We start from the raw sequence: 26,040 nt of genomic DNA, 5'->3' as shown, positions 1-26,040 counted from the left end.
AGGGCTTCCAACTTCCCTGGGGGTTTTAGGTAAGCCTAAGAATAGCTGCAGATGTAGGCTTTGGTGCTGTTGCTGAAAAAGGAATCCTAGCTTTAATATGTTTAGTTAGGTGTTTGAAGCAGTGGAAGTAACATAATTCATCACAGCCATGTTAAATAAGTAGTTTACAGGCAGTGAACCCCACCAGGACATGTATTACAAAAACAGCAACCATTCAGTATTGCTCCCCACTGAAAATCTTGAGATAAACACATCTTCAATATTTCTGAAGACTGAATTTTCTGAAGTAATCCTGGGAGAAAATGACTATTGTAAAGAAACCTGCACAAATTCTAAAAAAACATTAGCAGAAGGTAGAGTAAAAAGTGTGTATTGCTTATTAGACAGGATTCTAGAAGGCTAAAGTTACTGGGCAGCTTTTTTCAAAGCCATCATTGTTTCTCCTCACTTAGTTAACAAAGCTGATACCAGATCTCAATATTCTCAATTATGGATCCTTGTGAAGTAATAAAGGACCAGATCTCACTCCTTAAGAGTAACTTCCAGGTCATTTAAAGGCATTACAGCAGTTAGGAACAGCATACAAAAGAAACCTTGAGGCATGCTGTTACACTCCCCAGTCTGGTATGAAAATGAAAGAGCTGCCATAGTCTAGAAAAAAAAAAAAACACAAACAAAACCAATGCCTCCACCTCTGGATTAACTTTCCCTTTTTAATGCAGCACTCTTGCTATTCTAGTTCTTAGGGTCGTTGCCCAGACACAGCACCTGCCAATGAACCAGCATTAATCTCTTTTCATTTCCTGCTGTTATAGAGGGTTAGAAACTTTCACTTTAAAAAAAAAAAAAAATATATATATATATATATATGTATATATATATGTATATATTTAACATAGAGGACAGAGACACCAGAAGAAGGAAGAAAAAAAATAAGTCTTGTATGTGCTTTACTTAGGATTTCTAGTCAGGTAAATTGAAAGATATACACAGGATCGCTGGATCACAGATCAATAGGCTGCATTTAACTTCAAACTTTTGATTCTAGGCTTCCAGTTTTCATTCCATGATGAGTTCAGTCATCGGTATTTTAGATTACATTTAGAGAGAATGAATGTTGAAGGCCTATGGGAAAACAGCTAAATACCTATTTTAGAAAATACAGGCAGCTTTTCCTGAATAAACAACTGAGATTGTAAAAACATACGATTGTGACAAAGCTTAAACAGATTATCTTCCTTGCTCAAGTGACTTGCAGGCTTCAGCTTCAATTACATCTTCGATTGATGCTTTAGAAATTAAAGACAGCTCCCTGAAGCTCATACACAGGCCTCAGTTAAACACCGCAAATGCGTGAAACATTCAGTTAGGCCACAGCCAAAATACTTTGTGTTAAATATGGGAGCGATCATATTGATTTCTATGAAAGAAGAAGCTTTCTCTCGATGTGCAGCAATGAGTCATCAACAAAATATGAAGACTGGCAGATACTAGCCAAAATTTTGTGAAAATACTGGTTATTCAAAAATACTCCATAAATGTGGTTTAAGAACGTGTTTTAAAAAATTCCATCAAAATTCTTTATTCCACATTAAATGTCCAGCACTACTAAGTCCAAGTACATATTTAATCACCATTGAATGTGCTTAATTACTGTTGACTGAGGTCTATTCAATGCCTTTGGTTATAGGGTCAGCCCATTTCATTCTGGGGCAAAAAGGATATGATGTCCCTCTCCATTTGTACCTCCCCCCCCCCCCCCAGAATACTAGAAAAAAAACTTTGACCAAACCCTTGCAACCACCTTCAACATGCAGTGAAGTGAGAAATGCACGTGATAACCTCTGGTACCCCCTAAGAAAAGCACCATATCCCCAGAAGAAAGAAGCCAGATCAGTAACACATTATTTTGAGCACTAAATGAGATTTTATTGCATTGTACATCTTCGAACAGTTCCATTCTCATTTATACTTCTGCAGCTTTGAAATACGCTGTCTGCCTCCAAACCCCAGGATAACCCTAACTCACAGAGTAAAAAAAGTTGAAGGTTGCTGCTGCAATCTGTTTGAAGAATATCAAAAAGTGTAAGCCAATACAAATTTTATACTTCTTCACTCTTACAGATGCCTTTTTTTGCAAATCTAACCCTCGGGGCACACATTTGCAACAGAAGCATTCACACAACCTTGCTTTGATGCTAGTGATGCTGTACAAGTAACATGCAGAGGAGTGGTGCGAAGCATAGCTTGCATGTTCATTTCATATTGATATAAAGCTTACTAAAATGCGTACAAAAATGATGTACAGTGAGAGTACTCAGTATTTTACTTACCCATATTTAGCATACAAAGTAAAGCTGAAGTCTTGCAATAACAAATAATTTCTAAGTATTCATGAATATTTGTAAGAATTTATAAATAATTGGCAAGTCCCTTTCCTCCTTACTGGCAGGAGGGAAGAGTGCTCAGTGCTGGCACACCACAGAGACTGAGGTTTAGTTGTTTGAGGATATAACGAACCTGCTTCTGTGCAGTATTGCCCGACTACCTGGAACTAACAGAACAACCCAGGCTGTCTTCCGACAAGTTAAATATTTTCTGGTAAAACTCAACTTAGTTTCCTTGCTTGTTCATTCTTCCACTGTGTAGTAGACAATCATCCCAAAAGTCAGACTGGAGTCAGGAAAGCTCCCTACCAAGCTACACAAAGTTAATGGTTTATGCTTTTGAAAGCTAATATTCAAAGCTGCTTCACCATAGCATCTACAAAGACTGTTTATGTTTATACATTTTTTTTCCCCCCTCAAAAAACATGTTTCAAAGACAAACTTGCATTCTGGGCAGATCTCCAGGATTACAACCTTTTTTTTCCCCCTAAGCTTAGTATGTATTTAGCCTGAGAGGTCTGTCTGAAACATTAAAGAAATTCTGTGATGTAATTTCTCTTCTAACTGAATTATGTATGGCAAAGTTATGTTATCAGGTTATATATTTGCAATTCTGTCTTTCAGTGACTCTGGACTGGTTTGCTCTTAACATAAATGACTAAACATTTATCTTTCACAGTACTTAGATTTTGAAGAACCCCTAGGGAAAACAACTGATACCACGTAACTTCTGCTAATGAGGCTATACAAATATTACCATCAATAATCTTGGGTCCAATAGTTTAAATTAGTGATAAAAACCAAGCTTGTCACGAATCACAATGTAATTTGAATTCTTATTGCTACCTGATGCGCTCGAGATCTATGTATAGTCTGATTGCAAAGGGCAGCCAAACCTCAGTGCACGGCAATCCTCCCAAGCAGATGAACATCTATGGAAGCGTTTTATAAATACATTTAATAATAAAGAAAATGTGACTAAAATATATTGCTCCCTCAAGAAGTTACCAAATTTACAAATTCCCCTTGTCAGTTTACTTCTCAGTAGAAAATTTGAGATGACTTCATACTAGAAAGCAAATATCACTTGTTAATGCTGGAACAGGTTTAATCCTTTGAAAGACAACGGTGAAAGCGATGAGCCTGTTATTCACAGAATAAAAGCTATCAACAGCAATTCTGGTGTCACAAGAGAAAATACTTTTAATAAGAAGTAAATGTGACAGTAGAAGGTGTCAACATTACTAATCAAGAACTAGAATGCCTCTACCAACCCCAAAATACACATCTTCCCATTACACCACGTCAACATGCATCAGCTCGAACCTGGAGGAACCACACAAAGCCCAGTTCATGACCATGGATTTGATGCACTGATAGCAAGTACTGCAGAAATGAAGATGAGATCAGAGTTCTGGACCTCTTACCATACAAATGAAGAGAAAAAAATGCGAAATGGAAAAACCATACATGCATTATTATTAAGCAACAAAATCTGAAGAAAGTTAATAACGTGAAAGGAATAATTAGTGGTTAAAATAGGTAAGAAACCAGCTATGCAAAACACAATGACCTTTTAATGTACATTAGTAATTAAAGTGTAATGTTTTTAGGTACATCAGTAATTAAATCATGATGAAGACAGTAGAACTGTTGAAGCCATGCATATATTCAACAAATGTTTTCCATCTGTATTTGATAATGCAGATAACTTTGTACTACACAAGGATGATGAAATACTTCCAATATATTTTAACTAGAACAGACAGCATCAAAATCACTTTTATAATTTTGTAAGGAAAAACATAACCACAAGATCCTGAAAAAATGTCTAAGAACTGGCTTTGGATATCTATGGGACCCTGATGCCTATTTCTGATGAGTTCTGCAGTAACTAAAAAGTTTCTCAAGAGCAGGTGTCCCAATATTAAAAACGTAATAACTAATAATTGCAGGAGAGCTGGAGCACTTTTAATAACTAAATAAAAAAGGTTAGTTAATATAGAATTAGTTTACTTCACAAGAAGCATAATTAGAAGGAAAACAGCATCATTACTCCCAGTTATCATTGTTTTATAGAAAAGCTATCCTGTTAAACTTCAGTTCCATTCTTTGTGTAATTGCAGTACCACAGACTCCTTGGGCTTTTATAAGACGCTTCACCTAAAACATGGCATTCTAAACCAAATAAAACTACACAGTAAGAAATGCACTGAGTGAATTAAAAATAGGTTAACTGTTAAATGTGATATCTTCTGCTTATGGCAGTACTAGATCTGAATTAATTTTTCAGTGTTCTCAGTGAAGTGAAAATCAGAGTAACATCACTGCTGGCAGAGCTGCAAATGGTCAGAAACGAGGTTTGGGTCGGTTGGTTCACTACACTCATTCCTTAAGAGCACACTCATGCACATATTAAAGAAACGAATGAGTTTGCAGGAAGCATATGTGTAATTCCTAGTTAGAAGAGTACGATTTACACAAACTTACAAGGCTTAGTCTTTTTAATCCTGAAAAGAAAAACCAGACTGACCTTGATTACAGTATGAAGTACATCCAGGAAGCCACACTGAAAGGCTTCTTCATCTTGAGGATAAAGGAATGAGGACACCAATGTTTACAGATCACATTTAAAACCTGCCAAATCCCCCCTTGAACTAACACTAATTGTAACAGCCTTGAACAAATACAGAGAGCAGACAATACCTTTATCTCTTGACCTCTTCAGACCATAACTAAAACCCTCTCTACTTTTTTAGCTGTAAATAATGAATCGGGGCATGCTATATAGGACCTGCAGTACGTAAGTGGTAAGGGTATGTAAACTAACGGGACCTTCTGCATTGCATGGGTTTTACAGCTGTCGTGGTAAACCACGACACAGCTCATAAGGACAAAGCTTAAATAAGCATCTTTGCAGCAAGGCAATCTTTTTAAGAAAAAGGCAAACACATCCTGTTTCATGTGTAAATGTTTCTTCTAGCTTTACTTATCAAGTTTTTTTCCTTAAAAAGTGATGGCACCTTTCTTCCTGCCAACAACAGCCTCCTTTACTACCAAGGGCTCTGTTCTCACAGAAAGGCCTTTGTTTCTCACAGCACTGTCCAAGAGCTCTTGGACATGTTTTTTAAGCAGTGGAATGAAGCTCTAGATGTCGCAAACTAGTCCGGTCTCTTTACTTGCAGATCAGGTGTTTGCTCCACTGAGTTTTCTGCAAGCTCCCAACCTCCTCCACCTGCAGAGTAACTTGAACTCTGCACCTGCAGCACAAGTGTATGAAACTGAACTTGAATTACACAGACAAAAGCGTCCCTTTTATTGGTTAGCATCACATTTCCAGAGAAGGTTCTGGCAAGTGGGGCACAGGATGCTAGATACAAGCTATTATACAGTGTACCAAGTGTGTGCTGCTGGAGCAGGATGATTAATAAATGAGAAGCAGAGTACACCAGAGCTGGATTCACCCAGGCTCTTCTCTGCTCTTACGCAGCACACAAGAAAAGAACATCCAAAAACAGCTACTGTGCCCTGCTTGTCTGTCAAACCACACCCACTATCTGGAAACCATGCCCGGTGTCCTCATTCACCTCTAACTCCGCTCCCTTGAACACTTACTGCTCCATAAAAGCCCCTGTTCAGCTGAACGCTGTGCTACATCCTTTCAGCCAAGCTATGCTCATCTAGCATGCAGCAAGGCCAATTATCCTGCAAATGACACTTATCCAAAGGAGGCACCTCCTCCTTAGTAGATTTAAAGTTACTTCATACAATTAGCAACAAACACATCAAATTTGTCCCTTAGAGGTCCTAAATAAATATCCCATACAGGCAATTCTATCACAGGAAAAGGTGTTACTAAAAACATAAAACAATGCCATAAGAATTGATTGTTCACTCTTTTAAGGTCTTGCAGCAAGTTTGGTTTTTTATTATAAACATTTTTTTTTTTTTTTTTTTTTACTTAAAATAACCCAGAAACTCATTTATTGGAGTAACAGACTAGAAAATCAATTGTATTTTTATTCTTCACCAAGTTTTAACTACTAAGGATTGGGCACTATGCACATTGTTCAAATGAAACAAAGACTGCTAGATGAGCCTGCCTCCAAAATAACAAGGCAAACAGTAATCAAGGCAAACAGCAGTGAATAAGCCACAGCTGCTTCTAATGCAAACAAAGAAATAACATCTTCATGCAGGCTGGAGTTCTGCCCTTTCCAGTTTGCCCAGACTTGCCCCTTCACTGTATGTTTTACCATGTTATTGACATGGTGTAAGATTTTTATATTTTTTTTTTTTGCTGACATACTAGCACCAGACAAAGCTCTTTCATCAAGTATCCAGCTCTGACTGAGCACTGGGCTACCAGAGAACAACTGTGCAGTCTTCCACAGCTGCCTTACAAGCCACAGCTTCTGGCTTAGAACAGCTCTGAGGAACCAAATCCCATTCTGGAGTCTCCACATAAACCAGAAACAAGGTTTTGATATTACATTGAAACCTCTGCGTTTGATATTTTACCTAATTTGTACCTAACAGGCACTAGAAACACAGAGAAGATGAGAAGAAATCCAACCTAACTCAAGAAATGGCAGTTTCTTATTTCCCAGAAAAATCACAACAGTTAAGTGATGCTTATCATTAGTGTTTGACTCCAGCTTTCAACATGGCTTTAAGTTGCAGTTTTAAACATTAACTCCATCTCCCAATGAACTCAAAAACATTCGTGTAACTGATTGAGTGTTAGAAAAACAATTTTGCTTCCAGTTTCATACAGCACACACTGAAAAACCACACAGCTCTACTCAGACACCTTGTGTCTGAGCTTAAATTAAGATTGTTGTAGCTATCTGAAATAAGGGAGAATATTAAGGGCTTCACCTTCTTAAAGGTAGAGTATCTGAAATGATTAGGAAAAGCTACAGAAAGCTTTCAGAGCAATGTTTCAAAAATAAAACAACAGAAGTCAAAAGCAGTTTGAACAAATCTTTATTATTCTACTTCAATAACAAGAAATAACAAGATAACTATTTCCCCAATCCCTTTTATCAAAATGTTGGGGAAAGATGAAACCCAGCCCCGACATAAATGCATGCTTTGAAAGAGTTAAAAATAGAAGTTACTTTTTGTTATTTGTGCCTTACAGCCAAACTTGAACGACCCTGAGAAAACTCTGTGCAGACAAGTCACTGGAAAGATTTATGTGCAGCTTGCTAAATTTGTTTTTAATCCCGTGTTATTGCTTTGCAAGTTGAGTTTTTTTTTAAACCAAGTGCTAATCTTGACGAAAATTCATCATGAGGAGTGCTACAATATTGCTTTCTGATTGCAAATAGCTAGTACTTCCTTGAAAATATAAACGTGTAAAACAGTCAGCTGACTGCACAGTGCATTTACAGTACGTGATCCAGAGTAACAGGCAGCTTAAAGAGCTGCTTTATACATTAGCCCTTGGCCACAAAGAACTTGGCAGTGCTACTACGGCTTGAATGACTATAGAGTGGAAAATACTACCACTACCAATAAAAAAAGAATAAAAGATCTCTGTTGCATCTACTTTTATCAGAAACCAGGATATATATACATCGTTGAACAAGGAACAGGAACTTAACTAGAAACTGTCATCATGTTGTAATTCTTGGAAGGGCTGGATCTGCTGCTCCTCACGGCTGGTCCCACTCTCCAGCGGTTTGGTCGTCTCCTACCCCGGCTGGGGACTTTCGTAAAGGACGCAGATAGAGCCGTTTTCACCTATACGATAGGACACCTCGAAAGGGTCGACCCAAAGAGTCAATTCGCTGGGCAGGAGCTGGAAGAGCCTCTCGTGGCTCAGCCCAATCATCCCCGCCGCCTCGCCTATCAAGGGGTCCATCTTGTGGTTGATCCTAATGCAGCGGTACCCGGAGCCCTTGGAGGGCGCCAGGGGGAACCAGTGGTGCTTGTACCGCTCTGCGGGAGGAACAAAGAGCAGCGTCACCGCGGCCCCGCGCCCCGCCACCGGGCCGGGGCCCCCCTCCGCCGCCGCCCCCCGGCTCACCGCGCAGCGCCTCCTGCAGGCACTCTCGGAAGCGCCGCAGCCGCTCCTCGCCGATACCGCCGGCGGCCCGCAGGAGGCGGGTGACGAACGCCGCCGCCGTGCACACCTCGGTCCACATGGCCGCCCGGCCGGCGCGCCACGCCGCGCCCCTCCGCGCCACGCCCCCGCCCCGCCAGCCAATGGCGGCGCCGCGCCGCGCCCGCGTCACAAAGGCGCGCCCCGCCCCCGCCCCGCCCCGCGGCAGAGGGCGAGGGAGTTGGCGCCGTCCCCAGCCGCTCTCCCTTTCTGGTGGGATTTGAACGCAGCCCCTTCCGCTGGGCTGGCCTTAAAAGTCACCTCCACCACCACCACCGGGCTCTGCGGCTCTGGCATTTTATATTCGGCCTTGGTAGAAGGGCACACGCTGCTCCTCCGCTCCTCTCTGAGGCACTGCCAAAGAGCCAGAGGGAGCTCACCTGTGAGGGAGCTAAACAGCATCTTGTTTCCCCAGCTGCACAGCTCAATTGTTTGCACCTCTTACTCGTCAGCTTAAGAGTGTGACATCAGCTCTAGCTCAGTAGCAGCTAAAGCCATACACAGTAGTTAAGGAGAAGGCTTATCCGCAGACCTTTATAAGCAGATCTTGTTTTACTGCTGCTCGAAAGTTCACCAGATACTTACTCTGATACTCAGATTCTTACTCAGAAGCATGAAAAAGGTTTGGCTGGTATTTTAGTTGTTACTAACAATCAGTTGAACACAGATTTAGCATTTACAGAAGTTATTTACAGCAAGTTTCCCCAAGCCTCCAAACATCCATCCCTTTAACCTAAGGGTCAGAAGTCACTGTGGCTATATCCAGAAATCCCAACCCACCTAGCTGGAGCACCAGGAAAGAGCAATACAGGAGAACAACTCATAGCAGACTCGAGTCTCATCGCACATAGGGGGAGCTCCCAGGGAAATGCTCGGTTACCACTGGCAATCGCAGGACAATGTGTTCATTAAAGCACTGGTGAATCACAGAGCCCCCTCTGGTTTATTTCTGCTAGGTGCTGCTATCTGAGGTGTTGAAGCAGTCAAGCAGTTTTCACTATGTTTACAATTAGAACCTCTTCAGACCTACTGTTTGTACAAAGTCTGCTTCAGGAAAGCAAGTTCCCATCCGGTTTGAACAAAAGTGTTTGAAACAGTATGACAACAATAAAATTAACTTTACTCCTGCTTACTTGATGTTATACACCTGAGTAAGACTTCTTGACCCTGCTCTTCCCTACTTCATATGGAGCAACATGACCAAGACAGAAGGGTCAAGAACTTCAAGTGACAGAACTATAGCACCTGAATTTTGGATGGATAGTCATAGTCCCACTTTATGACTTCACATTTTAAAGTCATCGTTTAAAAACCTAGCCATCATATACTCCAAGGTTTATGGACTTGAAATAATTTTGTATGTCATTTTGTAACCTAGCCGAAGAGATTTTTATCCAATACAGGAGGGGAAAAGAAAAAAAAAGGTATTTTATCTCTTCGAGGAAGACAGTGAATTTCTGTGCTTTCTTTTCCTTTCCCCTCACAACTGTTAGCCCTAGACGACCTCTTTTCCTGAGGAAGCGTAGAGCACTGTATCAAGATACTATTTTATTAGAAAACATTTTCAATTAAGTCCAGTATGCATTTTAGTAACTCAGACTTTAGAAATTAATTTCAAAAAATTAATCTTTGCCAGTAGCTGGATGTAACAGTCATCCAATTACTTCAGTCTTATTGAGAATCAGAACACAAAATCCATGTCTCCAGTTTTGGAGACTTCACTGGTAAGATTATCCAGGCGCACATGGACTACGCCACACCACCACATCTGAGCAGGCACAATCATTACTTCTGGTCAAGTTACATGAAAAGGAGTAAGCTTGCATTATTTAAGATGCTACTTTGGTTTACACAAAATTCCTGTAGCAGAAAATTATTCCTGCACAACAAAGTTTTACTGTCACTGTAAGACCAGCTCTGGGACTACACTTAACCTACATATTCTGCCAGGTACTTATCTCAAACACTTCTCCACATTATTCACATCCCCTCCCTTTAGATAATACAGAATTCCCCTACCATATCTGCACTGCGTGACTCCTTTGACAAACCTTTGACACCCTGGCAGTATTGCCACAAACACAAGAAGGCAGCTACTCATTTCCAGGTGACATGGACAAACACATCATTATGCATACACTGAAGTCATTAAATTCTTACTAGCATTCAGAATAAACACGGCGTTACTGTTAACAGCATTAAGAGTTATCAAATTCAGACAAGGTATCAAACTGTGCTTAAGTACACAAAACACCTTCTCCTTTCCAAGCTGCATATGCCCATACGAATATACACACAAATCCCCGGTCAGACAAGGCTCTACTAAAGCTAGAACAGGTACTAAGGGACCTGGTTTTGACTTACTCACAAGAAACTCAAGTAAAAATCAGAGTAGAAAGGACTTACAAGCAACCAAGTGAAAAGTAGTTGAAAGCACTGCAGGAGAACACGGAAATGTTGCGACACTGCTAGCACAGATCAATGCTTCCTGCACTGAGGTCTGGCACCTAGGTCCGGCACCTAGGTCCACTAAGCAGTGCATTCAGGTGGATTAAGAAGGTTTTGCTGTAATAATGAAAAGATGCCACAGCCAGCAGCTGATATCAAAGTCACACCTGGATCTCCACAGCAAGTTTCATGCTGAAAGCTCAAGCTAAGCAAACCACAGAAAGAAGACAAAGAGAAAGCAATAGCTGTATGACTCTTACACTTATCTCCATGCCAGAAAATGGTTCTATATGCATCAGTATCTAAATCTTTGGAAACTAGCTTTTTGCTGCTTATTACGATAGCCGTTTAAATAAATAGGCTGTTTTAGAGAATACCAGTGCTTCCTATAACAAAACAGCGTGAATGTAATTAAGCAATTGTAAATAGCATTCCAGCACAAACAAGACCTGTTGAAATATGTCATTTTTCAGCAGAAACAAGTTTTAAGCAGTATTCTCTCTCATTCTGTCATCCCCCCCGCCCCCCCCCCCAAAAAAAAAAAAAAAAAGCTTCTCCCCCACCTCCCATTTTCTGGAAGACTTTTAGCTTTGAGAGTTGAGAAACCTTATCACACAGACAGCAGAAACAAATGAATTAACACTACCATACACTTCATCATCTTCCACAGAGAATTTTTTTTTTTAAGCTTGTAAACTGAGACTTGCCTTTGCTGTTACTCTGTTCACCTGCAAAGTCAGTTCTCTTCAGCAGAAACACCTGGAATGGAGAAAGACAGTCAATATCTTGTTACATCTTATTAAAAAAAAAAAAAAAAAAAAAGTACATGCAAGTTTTCTACTCTGTTTCCTCAACTTTAGCGGGGGGGGGGAGAAATGAAGCTGTATCAGCCATACATCATCATCATTAAAAGTAAAAACAGTAAATAACAATAGCGCTAGCCTAGTTAGTTATCATATAAAATAATAATAAAATGAAAAATATGAAGACCAAGTACAATCTAAGTCAAGATCCTTTTTGCTTAAAGCTCTCGGTCTGCCTTTCTAGAGTGACTGACACAGAAACCTGGACCCTCTACAAGAAGGTTTTAAATAACACAGTAAGTTTTTGTTTTACACCATCTATTTGAAGCATCTCTCATTAAACATAATCCAGTAAAAACACTCTTACAAACAGTAATTGCCTTTATCATCAGACTACAGAGCCAAACATGATGCTAACATTCCCACTACAGACACAAATAATATTTCCAAATACAAAGGACACATTCAATGAATTAAATGCCAAGGCTTTCCACAGTCTCCTCCACCTAATAAATTATTTAACAAAGTATATCTTTTTATAAGAAGACTTGCACCTATACCTCACCGATAAAATGATACAAACCTCAAACCTCTTTACAACCACTCCCCCTTGTGCTAAGTAGCTGCAGCTGCCCTGCCTGAATCCTGAGGGCTCACCTGTGACCAGGTTAGTGCAGGAGCTGGGCCAGCTGAGAGCACCGCTCAGGCTGCCTTTCCTTCGGCCTTTATAGGTGGTCCCAGGCTCCCACTGTTTATGCATGAACGATGAATAAAACACGTTACACTCCAGCGATGATTTAAATTCGCTGCACGTGAAGGGCAGTAAAGAAATGAATAAGAGCAATCAGATTTCTCCTGTGGAAGCCGAGACGCGCTGCCAGCAGCACCACGGGCCTCGTGTGAGGGCCACCGGGGCTCCCTAGCACCGGGGCTGTCACTGAGCCTCCTGCAGAACCTAACGCTGAGAGGCCACGGCCTGCTCGGAAGGGTTTGGCAGCATAGTGGTGGCCCTACACCCACCTGGGTTACCTGGAGCAGACAGCAGCTGGAAAGGCGGTTTTTCAGCCCAATTTAGGGACGTTTTACAGACGGACTGAGGTGCGAGTACAGCAGCCCACTGCTGCCGGCAGACCAGCAGCAGGCTTTTACCACAGATTTTTCGCAGACAGAGCCCTTTCCCGATATTACGACCCCCTACCGGCTCTGCTTTATTAGACAACAAAGCAAAACAAGCAAACAAACCAAAAAAAAAGTGAAAATAACGCGGTTGGGACCCCAATTTCTGTGGGAAAGGACCCAAAGGGCCAACCCCTGCGACCCGGCGGCCGCCAGGCATTTACCACAGTAAGGGGGCTGTCACGCGGGCTGCCGTGACGTCACCCCCCAGCTTTCAACGGCGGCCCCCATTGGCCGGGCGGGCAGGCCGCCGGCCGCTGATTGGCTGTCGGGCGGCGCGGCGGGCTCCGCGCCCCGTCCCCTCAGAGCTCGGCGCCGGCCGCTATGGCGGCGCCCGGGCCGCGGAAGCGCAGCGGCCCCGCGCTGTGCGGGGCGGGCTGGGCGCGGGGCCCCGCTCCGGCCGCGCCGCTGGGGAACGGCGTCCCGCCTCACAAGCGCCCCAAGGGGCCGGCGGCGGGCGGCGGCGAGGCGCCGGAGGACCCGTTCGGGGACGGCGACGACTTCACGGCGGACGAGCTGGAGGAGATCGAGACGATCGCCTCGCAGGCGCTGTCGCAGGACGCGGGGCGCAACTGGGGCGGCCGGGCCGGGCCGCGGGGCAGGGCCGCGGGGCAGGAGCCCGGAGGTCGGTGTGAGGGGGAGCGGGGGGACGGGGTCGGCGCTGGGGCGAGCCTCGCCTCGCCTCGCCTCACCTCACCTCGCCTCACCTCACGGCCCGCCGGGCTCTTTCCTCAGCAGGGAGCGGAGCAGACAGCGGGCTGCCGAGGGACGCGTTCCGCTACGAGGTGCTGCAGACACAGCACGAAGAGATCCGGCACAAGGTGGGCGACGGCGGACACGGAGGTGGCTGCGTTACCTCCCGGGGACGCCGCATGGGAACAAGCTGCTGGGAAGAAAGGTGCAGGGGAGTGCAGGCGTGCAGCTGGCCGCTCAAACATCAGATCTGAGCAGGGTTACGCAAATATTTTACCAGAATGTTCTTTTAGTCTCTGGTAAAACTTCACACAGAAACCACTACCAGAGGTAGTATGATATTCTCCAGTCTGTTTTTTAAAATGACCAGGTAGCCGTTTTTTGATACCTGTTAGCGTCAAAGCGGTCAGCAGCTTAACAACACGCACTGTCAGGAAATTTCTTCTTTGATTTGGCTTTGAAGGTCACGTGTGGTTCTAGCAGATAGGGCTCTACTACTAAGAGAGGCAGCAAATAGGAATAATTTCTGCATAGCGGTTACACTTCAATAGATCTTTGCTTCCTCACAGTTGTGCTTTCTCCCATATGGAAGGGTCCTACACTATTTACATTTCTGTCACCATCCTTACCTCTCTTCCACTTGTTTTATTTCCTCCTTTATTGGAAAGACCCTGCCTGTACACCACGTGAGGGTAAAATATAATTTTACATCATGATATAGCGGTGTCTTTATACTTTTTTCTCAATCCTTTTCTGAATAACCCATTCTGTTCTCTCTCTGAAGTCTTGTCTCTGAGCAGTGATGGCTGTTCAGAGTAACAGAGACTATACGTGTCATGAAGATACTGTCTGGGGGTGGTAACTTGTCCGAGGACAGCGTTGCTGTTGGCTGCTGTGCTTGATGAGATACTGTGGTTAAATTATCATTGTTACATCCCAACATTTTAATAAGTTTTTGTTGTGTGCGACTAGAATACTTGTCAAAGAAATAGCATAAACATAGAGGAGGTGAAAGAATGGTCTCTGACAGGTACCAGGATAGTACATTGACATATACTTTTGCTGTCACTTTATAATTCTGTTAGAGAAAACACTAGCTGAGCCTGATTTAATTAGGAAAAAAAAAAAAAAGATTAGAAACCATATTGCAGACTTTCTAAACTGGTTTAGAGAAGCATTTTTGTCTCTAGAAAGTATAAACATGCTTAATCTTCAACCACATAGGTAATGATACAAATGCTTTTGGTTAAATACATCGTTTAATGGAATTAATCTCTTCACAGCTGAAAGAAATGCAGGATGAAATTCTAACTAAAAATGGAGAAATTAAAATTTTGCGCGACTCAATGCAGCAGATGGAGTGTGCTATGGAGGAACAGAAAAAATCATACATGCTATTGGAACAGCAAAAATCTCAGACCCTAAAGGAAAAAGAAAAAGAGTTCTCCAAAAAGGTTTGTTACTATAACAGTTACCTTCACATCACGTGTGGAAGCTAGTTTTATGACTTAAATGATATTATAGTCCACTTAGTCAAAGGAAGAAGATTTGTGTGAAACTTCCAAATCACGTATGTTTTTCTTTTGTTATCTAGAAGAAAACACATGTAAGAACTTGCTGGTAGATTTCTTCTGCCAGCATAAAAGAACGAAGTTAAAATGATAGAATTTTTTTGATTATTTAATGTTTTCTTAAACAATCCCCAGAAAATTACAATTGGAATGTATTGTTAAATGGAAAAATAAGACAGATTATGCTGTATGACTCTGATCAGATTGCTATTCCTGTTGCAGTCATCTTTCTGAAAGCCCCTGAAGAGGACAGTGGCTGCTTTTGTGCTGTTTACTCTGCTGTTAATGGCCTCAATGTAGTCATACTCTGCGTGGCACTTGGTCTTACCAAGTCATATGTTTCTTGCCTGAATTTTGACACTTGGTTCTAACATAGTATTAATTGGATTAGGATACATAAAAATGGAGATCTTGTGCAGAGATCACAGTAAGTAGATGGTAATCTTGAAATCTTACCGTAATTTGAGTTGCTTTGCAGTTATAGCACCGCTCATGTATCTGTAACAGTAAAACTGTCTCTTGAATTCCCCTTTCAGATACTGTCCTTGCAGTCAGAGTTGCAGTTCAAAGATGCAGAAATGAATGAACTAAGAACGCGACTTCAGAACTGTGAGAGAAATAAACATGTTACTCAAACAGTTTTAACACCAAGGTATGAGTTTTGGAAAATGAATTTGTGTTGCCTTTTATAATACATATACTTGAAGTACTACAGAGGTTTTATTTCTTCATGTAACTCTTAGTTCTGTTTTCTTGAAAAAATACATCCAAAAAAAAGTTTGACCCCTGTGGAATTTGCTTTAAAAGACTTACTTACAAAGAGTGGATAGTGAAATACGTCTAAAACATCAATGCTACAAACGCTATTAAATACATCTTTCTTTACTATTTAATAAAATACTTCTGAAAGAGATATTGATCCATCAAAGTCGATTTGGGGGGTAATTTTTCCTCTTGCTTTTTTATTTTTTTAAATAGCCCTAAAAAGAATTCTGCAATCCAAGTGAAATCAGAAGGATGTTCTCCACAGTCTGGAAGAAGATCTTTTCCTACAAAAGAGTCTTTCGGTGCTGACACATCTACTAGACCATCTTCTTCTTCAAGAAAGTTGTTTGCCCAGGCTGCTTCCATCAAAGAAGGTAAACCCCTATATAACTTGCAACGTTTTTAGCTGCATATGAACATTCTGCTTTACATAAAGCTTTTTGTACTATGTAACTGAGTGGTTTCATTAAGAGTACTCTAGGGAAAAGAAGTATTTCTCTTAGTTTGATTTTGCTTAAATTTATTTTGGTTTTATAGCAATTGGCCTTAAGCCAATTTGAAGAAATTTGCATGAAGATCAATTGAATTCACATCTTGGTAAATGGCAGTGTACCAGATGCCAGGATATCAGTGATGAAGTATCTGTTGGCTGTGGTGAAAAACTTTCATTTATTATGGGATGAACTAAAATACCCAAATTGTTATCTGCCTTTGTCACTGAAGGAAGAACAGGAAATAATTTGCCTATTTCTTGAAAACGTCTGCTAGGCAACTAATGCTTTTTTTTTTGTAGTACTGCAATGCTGGCTTTAATAAACAGACCATTTCTGGCATTTTATTTTAAATGGTACGTATTTAGCCACATTGAAAGAAACAGATGAAACCGGTTACTCATTTCCTCTTCTACGTATACAGCAGTAATTCTCACAAAATTGCATCTTTAAATTCATTGCATAAAACTTAGGAAAATGAAATGTTTGAATATTGCTATAATATGAAATAAAAATAGTGTGGTTTTTTTTTGTTTTGTTTTTTTGTTTTTTTGTAGCAGCCAACAAAATTTGGGTATCATCAGCTAACACTTACAGAAAACGAAATGAAAAATCTGAGACATTACCCTTCAGCTACAGTATTCAATCTGAAACTGTGGGCAGTATGAACTTCCAAAAATAAACAAAAATAAATATAGTAGCCTTAAAAGATTAACACTGTTATTCCCCACCACCACCTATTCATTATGGTAACAACATTCAGTATGCCTATTTGTTTGAAAAACACACTCAGTTGTCTTAGTAACCCTCCAAGGCTTTTTTTCTACATTTTTACATTTTCTAATATATTTTAGGGAGCAATTCTGCTTGCATCACAGCTCTTAGCTATAGCATTATAGTTACTGTATTAACTAGATAGTATTATAGTGTTTCAGTACCTAAAGGGGACCTAAAAGAAAGTTGGAGAGGGATTCTTTATCAGGGAATGTGGTGATAGGACAAGGAGTAATGGCTTTAACCTTTTTTTTTTTTAGTTTAGATTAGATATAAGGAAAAAAATTCTTTGCTCAGAGTGCTGAGGCACTGGCACGGGCTACCCATAGAAGCTGTGGCTGCCCCATCCCTGGCAGTGTTTGAGGCCAGGCTGGATGGGGCTTTGGGCAACCTGGTCTGGTGGGAGTGTCCCTGTCCACAGCAGGGGGTTGGAATTAGATGATCATTAAGGTCCCCTCCAAATTATTTTATGATTCTGTGATTATTATTTGACATTACTGAGTTATGCAAAATATGTATTTTATGCTGATCTGCTGCCTGTGTACTTCCTATATAATGGCTGTGGCTAATTGAATGTGTGTAAATGATAGATAAGGATTTGTAAGCCGTCTAGTAGTTCTCATACATGAATTGTAATTCCCGTTTGTTTTAGATAGTAAGATACCCCATCCTGAAGTTTTATCCATGAAGAATGAAACAGAGGGAAAAAACGGTTCCTATAAATCTGTACATAAACGAAACACGCAAGGTAAGGTATTGCTGGCAGCACAGAAACAGTGAGCGTTTCTGAGGTATGGCTAAGGTGCCAGTACTAAGCAGTGTCAGGCTGACGAACCCGCTGTGTGCAGTGCTAGTGCACAGAGGTGGTAAGCTAGCTGCTTTGTGCTTTGAGCATTGTGATTTTGCAATAAAGCATCTGAGATTATATTATTATCTTGTATCTCCACAACATTCTGATACTGTTACTCTATTTAAGAAAAAGGTTTGCCTGGCTTTAGCTTTAAGGAAGGATTTGGACCAAGACATAGGTTGAGAGGCATCTTACTAGGAGGGTGGCTCTTTCACTATTAAGATACTACACTTTTTATTGCAAACTTTACACACTTATTTATTTATTTATTTATTTTTAAGTAAAAACAGTAGAGCAGCATTTAAAATGTTCAACATGTTACTTCCAGTTCAGAAAAGGATTGTATCACATGGTTTTAATGTCTGGACTGGAAAAGGGGGAGCAAGTCACCAGGACAGTTGTGGGTTATAACAATCATTTGGATTGAGATATTTTGCTAATATGGGGATTGTAATTAAAATCTCTCTAAATATAACTTGGTTAATACTTAAATCACATCTTGAAGATTTTCAGAAAAAATGAATTTTAGAACATGATTCTTTTCCTGATTTCTCTCTTGTAAGAAAGAGAAAATTTGTAATGAAAAAATAATTTTGTGGTTGAGAGCACTATAAATGAGGTTAATCTTTTGAAATATTTTTTTGTTACTGTTGTCATTGGTGGTAAAATTACTCCAAAGACAATTATATATCTTTTCAGGTTCTATCTTACTGAATGCACTGATGAAGCAGCCCATTGTCTCTGGGTCTGTACTAGGTCTTTGCCACCTTCTTAGCAGTAACTCAGAGACCCTACAAGGAGCTATGTTGCAGTCAAACCTTCTGGATACGTAAGTTTACTTTTTGTTTTACCATATCAGACGTGTTCTTAGTATAGTGGTAGCATAGTGGTATACTCTGTATGAAACGCTTACTCATGTAGGACTCGTGTTGGATACTTCATTCCTTGTGTTCAATGCTGTTTTGCTGAGGCCATTTAAAGCACAATTTGGAATGTCATTCATGCTGTGTCTTCAATTATTAATGTTTGATTATTGTGGAGAAACACTAAGAGAGAAACTAGGTTAATTTTATTTTAGGGGAAGACACAGGAATAAGTAAAACTTTAAAGCTGCTATCAGCCGCAGCTATCCATATCTATCTAAGGATATAAAACTTGCAATGAAAGAAGTATATAAACAAGATCATGAGTCAAGAGTAAAATCATCAAAAAAAAAACTCAGTGAAAAAAATTCATCAAAAGAACGTGATCAAAAGAACTGTAGAGTTTTTGTTTTAATCTAAATTTATGTTCAATTCATGCACAATTTTTCTCAGACACAATGCTCTGTAAAGCATTTAAATACGAATATTAGGTGTAAAATTGGCTGAATATGTCTTTAAAAGTCATATTTGTTCCTAAGATTTTTGTTGTTACCTGCTTTACTGCTTTTTTGTTGAGAATCCTATACTTTTTATTTAAGGTTTACTTGGACATAAAGGCTAGCTCTTGTTGATTGTTAAATTCAAGATAATAGTTTAGAAAGGAATTAGTTGCTCCCAAAATCTGGATCACAACCCATAGTTTATGGGAAGGTTTACAGGATGGTACCTTGCAAATGTTTTCCTGCACCCACTGATGCAGGAGAACTTTTATTAAAGGTTTTCAACAGAGCTTTCTCAAGTTAATCATCTACTCAGTCTGCTTTTCTGCTTCCCAAGACTAATCAGTCACGCTTATTATCACCATCTCTCTTGAATACATCTTTAATAATAAACTGTGAAAACTTAGTATCACACTTTACATTTCAAACGTTTCTTACTTTAAAGAAGTAGACTGTAGCTCCTGAAATTCCTTTGCTTTTCTGATATGTTGTTTTATTAGTAATTCTTGTGTTTTGTGGGATTTATGGCATGGCTCACGTCTCAATGCCCATGCCACTTACGCAGGCAGTTTCTGCATTTGGCCTTTGTAGCTGTGTTTTGACTAGTTAATTGCTAAAAGCTGTCCCTCCATTTTTTTGTTGAAGTCTTTTGACAGCCCCTTCCTGTTACAGATCAGTAATATACAAATATTCCTTCTTCCCAGAAGCTACCCAGAAACTTCAGGGGAAGATAAGAATATACAACAGGTCTCACACACATCAGTTGAGAAGCCAGTGTTTGAAATGTAGCTTTAGACAATGGTTACTAATGAGCTGGTAAAGTTACGCAACTATCAGTCCTGAATACTTTCACAAGACTTAAGATTGTTTTGATACTTTTCTTCCATGCAAGTATCAAGGAGTAGTTTTTTTTTTTAATTTTGGGGATAGACACCTAACTACAGTAGCCTTTCTATTATTTCATTCAGAATATGCATAACTAATAAATGAAATCAAAATTTTCAGCTATGTTTGCTACCTTTTCTTTTGCTGAAGTATTTTCCTTCTTTTAATTTTATGTGGATAGGAAGCCGACACAAATACCCAGCATCAGGACAACTCAGGAAGAAATTGCTCCTCTTGTATCCCTGCGAGAAGCTCAAAAACTTGCAATAACAGGATTGAACTTAATTGCTATGGATGAAGGGTCAGCTGAAGGAAGCCTAGCAGGAAGTGGGAGAGAGTTCTTGCCCCTCAAATGTTGCAAGATCCGAGGCGCTGTGCATCTCTTGCCCTTGGTGGAGCACCACATTGGTGCGTACTGTCAAGCAGTACAACTGGTGGACAAGGCAGTAAATGGTTCTTGTGGAAACCACTCAGTTGTTTCTTCTCGAACCAGCACAAATATGGTATCAAGTAAGGAGGACTTCAGGTCGTCTCTTGAAGAAACGACAGTTATATCACTGGGTATTCTTTATTATTTGGCATTTTATAGCTGGGATGTTGTCCACATATTGCTGTCTACTGAAGTAGAAGAAGGTTCTACTGTTGGAGATGAACAGATTTCCAAGATGGACAAAGATGTGTTGTGTGATAATAAAGAAGACACCAGGACACAAGGAGGGCTGCCTGAAGCTTCACAGGATGTCCCTATTAACGATCGAGCTCAACATTCTTTGTTCAGAAAGCTGATTCAGGTTTTAGATTTTTCTACTACAACAGGCTCCCAGACTGATAACATACTAAAGCAAAGCCTGAAAGTTTTGGTAAAATTAGCTGAAAATTCAACAATGGACTTGCTAATAAAGTAAGTCAGTAATAGCTTTAAAATGATCTCAGGCTCTTAGTTTTCATTCTCTGTTTAAACTAATTTGTGCAGATGACAGTAGAAATTATGACATTTATGGGAGAATATCTAATTTCTCAGATGCATGGGAGGATCTGCCTTTGCTGCTAATAAATGAGATAATTGCCCCAAATTAATAATAAGATCTGCTTATAGGTTTATATGAAGCAGATGCTGTTGCCTCATTGCATAGCTGTCACTTTGAAGAGAGAAAACTTCTCAAGGCTCTATGCAGTTGATGAGGGTTTTTTTTTTTTTTCTTCCAATTGCTGGGAGATGCGTAAGGAATGAAAGCACAGGGCTTTCTGTTTTATTTATTTACTCTATTTATATTTTATATTAATATGATAATATTTGAATGTTTCATATGTTTTATAAGTATATAAACTTTATGCTACAAAATGTTTATAATATTTATTTATTCTGGCACATAAAATGGCACACTCAAAAGTGCAACAATTTGTCTGCTAATGGTCTAATATGTGGAAGCATAGTGTGAACTGCAAACTGTCTTCAAAATCTAACAATGTGTTTTTCAGCTCATGGCATGTAAGTTGAGATCACCTAGTTTTGAATGGCTGAAAAGGCATGAATTACGATGCTGCATGTAAGAAATGGTGAATTATTTTCAAATCATCAGTGCTTTTCACGTTTCTAACTCAGATTTTTCTTTTGAAGTTTTCAGCACTTACTGAGTAGCCAGATACTGCTCCGTTGTCTGTGTCCCGAGATCCCTTTGCATGCTGTCCTTTTGACCGTGAAACTGTTGTGTATACTTGCTCAACACCACATGTTGGTTGCTCAGCTTTGTTCTCATTCAGGTAAAAGATTGCCTAATGCATAATTGTTAACAGTTGAATGTTAGTTAGCACAACTAAAAATAATACAAATAGGCCTTGCTCTAAAGTACTAAACCCCCCAAAGGCAAAGCCTGCTGTGTCACCTGAAAACATTTTCTAGCACCGAGTTCCAGTCACTGTTTGAAGAATATTTTGTCTGGCAGTATCCATACAGAGTTCTGATACCCATCTGGACTTCTAAAGCTACTTTCTAGATGAATGTTTACTATAATAAAAGTCGGTAAGGAAAAAGGTTTTCAAGGATTTGAAGGCTAATTCCATTCTGCAGGGGACCTGCACTCATGTTGAGCTTAGGGACACAATGTTGAGCTTAGGGATTACAGTACCCTGCATGACAAATACTCTTTGTCTAGTACCCACAAAAAATGTAATAGGAGAGTAGCACCAAAAATGCATAGAAAGTTTAGGGATACTAATTTCTTCAGCACTGCTTAAGGTGTCTGCAATTAAAGCAAGAAGTTGAATCTGTATCTTGAGCCCAGGATAGCACTCTACATATTTCCTGGAATATGTTATCTTCTGTGGAAGAAAAACAACTATTATTTATCACAGACAATTGACCAGTTGGGAAAAGAACAAAGTTATCTCTCTTTCAGATACCTGCCTTCTTCTTGCACTGTACATGTATATCACATCAAGGCCAGATAAATCAGCATCTGAAGTGCTTTGGCTTCAGCTGGAACAAGAGGTAACAACAGCTGTTAGTTCTCGTGCTTTTTCCTACTGGGGGGTGGGAGGTGGGAAGGGAGGAACAGGGCAGTGCACAAATTGTTTGAAATAAGTTCTGTCTTCACCTGAAATAAAAATTTAGAGTATTCGCTTGCAGTAAAGGATTACATTGACTTTTAAGAGAAGCTGTTTGAATCAATAACCACTCTTCAAGATAACATCAGTCATAGCAGTCAACATAGTTAAATCATTGAAAAAGCGAGAAGGCTCTTAGGATGGCTGTAAATGTTCAAGACTACAAGTTTTGTTTTGCTTTTAGATTGATGCAGTAAAAGGAAGCAAGACCTGTGTTTCATTTTGATTTTATAATTTACTTCTGAACTGTATCTTTGAAATGACTCCAAATGAAATACAGCATATGGTGAAATACTAGCTTGCTGTACAGTATGCATGATCCTGTATAGGGAGAATAGTTTTTGAATTTATATTGTTCGTAGTGCCGGGGTGGCTTGTGGGGTTCTACCATTTGTTCCACCTCTACTTTCACTTAAAAGAATTTTGAACTATTTTCTAAAAGTATTTTCATTATCCCCTGTCTGCATTGCATTTAGGAAGTGCAAACACACGATGTGTATGCAAGGAATCCTCATCAGCCTTTCTTATCAGGAAGCTGAAGTGGTTTCTGTGCAAGGCAAATTCCACGTCTGTCTTAGTGTGTGTTTGTTTTTCCTCTAACATTTTGTTTTTCTTTTGGTGGGGTAAAAAATGAATTGTTAAGAAAAGGACCAAGAATGTTTAAAAACAGTAAGCAAATGACATTTCTACCTCCCTTTATTTGCAGCTAAATTGTGTGATAATTATGCAGAACCCTAATACTTATTGTAATGCTATCTGCGTGTTTTTGTAATAGACAGTTAGACTCCTGACAAGGTGTACGCGGTGCTCCAGGCCAGCCATTTTACTACCTGGTACAGACTGCCAGTGTAATCCTGAGGTACGTCACTACAGCTACTGAATTTAATCTACTGAAAACTTAAAAGTTACTCCTAACAATGCTGAAGTAGTTTTTTACCATTTTTTAGCTCCACTGAAACAGAAGTGTTCGGTACTTTGAAGTCTGCCTTCTTCTGGAAAGCTTGTTTGTGCTTGCTAGAAAATATTCTAAAATTTGGATGTCTGAAAAGATTGATCAGTGAAGCTCATAATAACTTTTCCACTGCTCTAATTTTATTTTGTATACTGAGACTTTTATCTCTTGCAGGTGGTTAAGGCACTCATTGTAATGTTACATAGACAGTGGATGAAGATCAGAAGATCTGATAGCGGCTTGTGTGCGCATAAGGAGCAAATTATTCAGTTTTTACGAGACGCTGTTTTACTCTTACACAGCCTATCTCAGAAAGATAAACTGTTTCACGAACACTGTTTGGAAGTACTCCATCAGTATGACCAAGCTATGCCAGGCATAAGAGCCATTCTCAAAAAAAATCAAAAATTGAGTGCCTGTGAAGGTAAATCAAGTCACATTACAGAGTTGTTTTGTGTTGTGTTTTGTCTTCTCTATTGTGTGAATGAAATTCCACTTCTGTCTCATTCCTCAGTTAACAAGTACCATGTACCAAATAATGTGGATATTTTGTTTGATCAAACAAAATCCTTTGCTCCCCCTCCCTTCAGTAGAACAATCTACACTGTATGTTACCTCACTTTAAATGATTCCAAATTTCCAACTAGCATTACGCTTTCTCTCTGCAATTGTTTTTTCCTTGCATCCCTTAACATCTTCCTTGTCCCTCTTCCACCCCACCCTTCCTCCATTACCCCAAAAGCTTCTTTAACCCATGTAACATCAGGACTTTCCCCTTGCTTTGCACACTTCGTGTCTATTTCCTGCAGAGCAAATCTAGTGAAACTGTCTCTGCTCCCTGGACCTTGATGCCACCTCTTCATCCACTCATGGCATTATTTCCATGCATCTTTTAGAGCTAACGTGAGCTAATGTGTTCTCATGTCAGTATGTGGTTTGCTACAGGACACCAGACAACACGTGGTCTTACTAAGAGTCCGTGTGATAAATCTTTCAGTGGTGGTATTTTGCATCAGTAAGGCAGGTGACGTGAACATGCCACAAGTGCTAACAGTGACTTCTCTGAAGAAACTAAACAGCATGCTACGTGTTTGTTCTACTCTGCTTAGAGTGTCCTAAAGTTTTCTGGAACTTCTCCTAACACCTTGTCTAGCTGTGCTTGGAAATGGACCAAAAGAGTGTAACAGCTTACAGTTTTGGGGATGGTGGTGCATGTGTGTGCTTGCATGTGCGTACTTACCAGTCAGGTTCTTCCTGCTAATCACAAAATGCTATGCTTTTGGCCTAGTGGCTTTTTAAGATAAGTTTATAACAATAAGGCTTAAAACTTACTTAATTAATAGTCTTAAATAGTTCTTTTAAATAAAAGTTCTCTTCACTATGTTTCCCCTGGTAACTAAATTTGGTTGTCCAAGGTAGTGCTCTCCTTACTTTTAGGCCTTAAAGGAAAGAGGAGGAAGTGGGGAAAGTTTGTATGACAAAACACATGTATAAAGTTTAAATGTAAAGAGGTCTTTGAAAGTCTATTTGATATAGCCTTCTAGAGGAAGTCTTGTTTGTATTTCAAAACAAAAATAAAAAAATCCCAGCTATAATTTTATCAAGTACAAAAATAATTCTCTAAAACACGTGCTTTTCTGTTGTTGCAGAGCTGATGTTAGATGAATTGTATCCTCCTGAGCCAGAAGCAGAAGATCAGGGAATGGACTGCAGTTAGCTAATGTTTACCAAGGGTCTCTCTCTCCTTCCTTATTTAAATCATAATAATCAGTGACAATCTGAAAATTAAATCATCTGTTTTATTAAATGATAATACAAACAAAAATGTATTTCTTTGTTGTGATTTTGTGCTATCCAAGTGAACCTGAAAGCAAAGGAATTCTGATGTAAGAAAAATGATACTGCAGTGTACTGTTTGGCTGTGCAAAACCACTCCAGGGGTTATGAATAGTTCTGTTTGAGTTTCATTCTTCATGAAACAGCTGTAAATAGAATGGAAACTTTTTGTTTTCCATTTTACTGTGACTAAGCTAAATTTCAGCTAAATTTATGATGCTGAATGTCCTGAGGTGTTTGTGATCACTGAGTTCATATGGACGTCTTCTAAAAACATCTGATCTGTTTCTTTTGCAGCTGTTAACACATTCTTGCATGATTTCCACATTT

The 26,040-nt window shown here is 39.8% G+C and overlaps 2 protein-coding genes across 7 annotated transcripts; one reads left to right on the top strand and one right to left on the bottom strand.

The window, feature by feature from the left end:
* Positions 1–7,359: 7,359 nt before the first annotated feature.
* LOC311442356 (protein BTG1-like) lies at positions 7,360–13,064 on the bottom strand. Of its 2 annotated transcripts, XR_014696568.1 has the most exons (3): positions 12,408–13,064; positions 11,655–11,706; positions 8,199–8,336 (listed from the first exon to the last, which is right to left on the bottom strand). XR_014696568.1 is itself a non-coding variant. In XM_084531500.1 (2 exons), exons 1-2 carry the CDS (start codon positions 8,540–8,542, stop codon positions 8,089–8,091), a joined length of 366 nt encoding a protein of 121 aa, XP_084387626.1. In that variant the 5' UTR covers positions 8,543–8,572; the 3' UTR covers positions 7,360–8,088. The 2 variants fall into 2 exon arrangements, 1 of the variants encoding a protein (XP_084387626.1); XM_084531500.1 differs by lacking the exons at positions 11,655–11,706; positions 12,408–13,064 and adding an exon at positions 8,425–8,572 and having other exon boundaries at positions 7,360–8,336.
* A 186-nt stretch (positions 13,065–13,250) lies between these two features.
* Positions 13,251–25,699, top strand: ATRIP (ATR interacting protein; the record flags this gene model as incomplete). Of its 5 annotated transcripts, XM_084531483.1 has the most annotated exons (13): positions 13,251–13,551; positions 13,662–13,747; positions 14,903–15,073; positions 15,727–15,842; positions 16,169–16,329; positions 17,873–17,968; positions 18,770–18,899; positions 20,500–21,219; positions 21,937–22,079; positions 22,715–22,806; positions 23,698–23,781; positions 24,049–24,298; positions 25,524–25,699. In XM_084531483.1, 13 exons carry the CDS (start codon positions 13,251–13,253, stop codon positions 25,589–25,591), a joined length of 2,418 nt encoding a protein of 805 aa, XP_084387609.1. In that variant the 3' UTR covers positions 25,592–25,699. The 5 variants fall into 5 exon arrangements, with proteins under 5 accessions (XP_084387609.1, XP_084387608.1, XP_084387607.1 ...); XM_084531482.1 differs by lacking the exon at positions 25,524–25,699 and having other exon boundaries at positions 13,665–13,747; positions 24,049–25,515; XM_084531481.1 differs by lacking the exon at positions 25,524–25,699 and having other exon boundaries at positions 24,049–25,515.
* Positions 25,700–26,040: the final 341 nt, after the last annotated feature.

The sequence above is a fragment of the Aythya ferina genome, assembly GCF_964211825.1.
Source record: "Aythya ferina genome assembly, chromosome: 10".
NCBI classification, from domain to species: Eukaryota; Metazoa; Chordata; class Aves; order Anseriformes; family Anatidae; genus Aythya; species Aythya ferina.
This window is presented reverse-complemented; position numbering and strand designations above follow the sequence as displayed.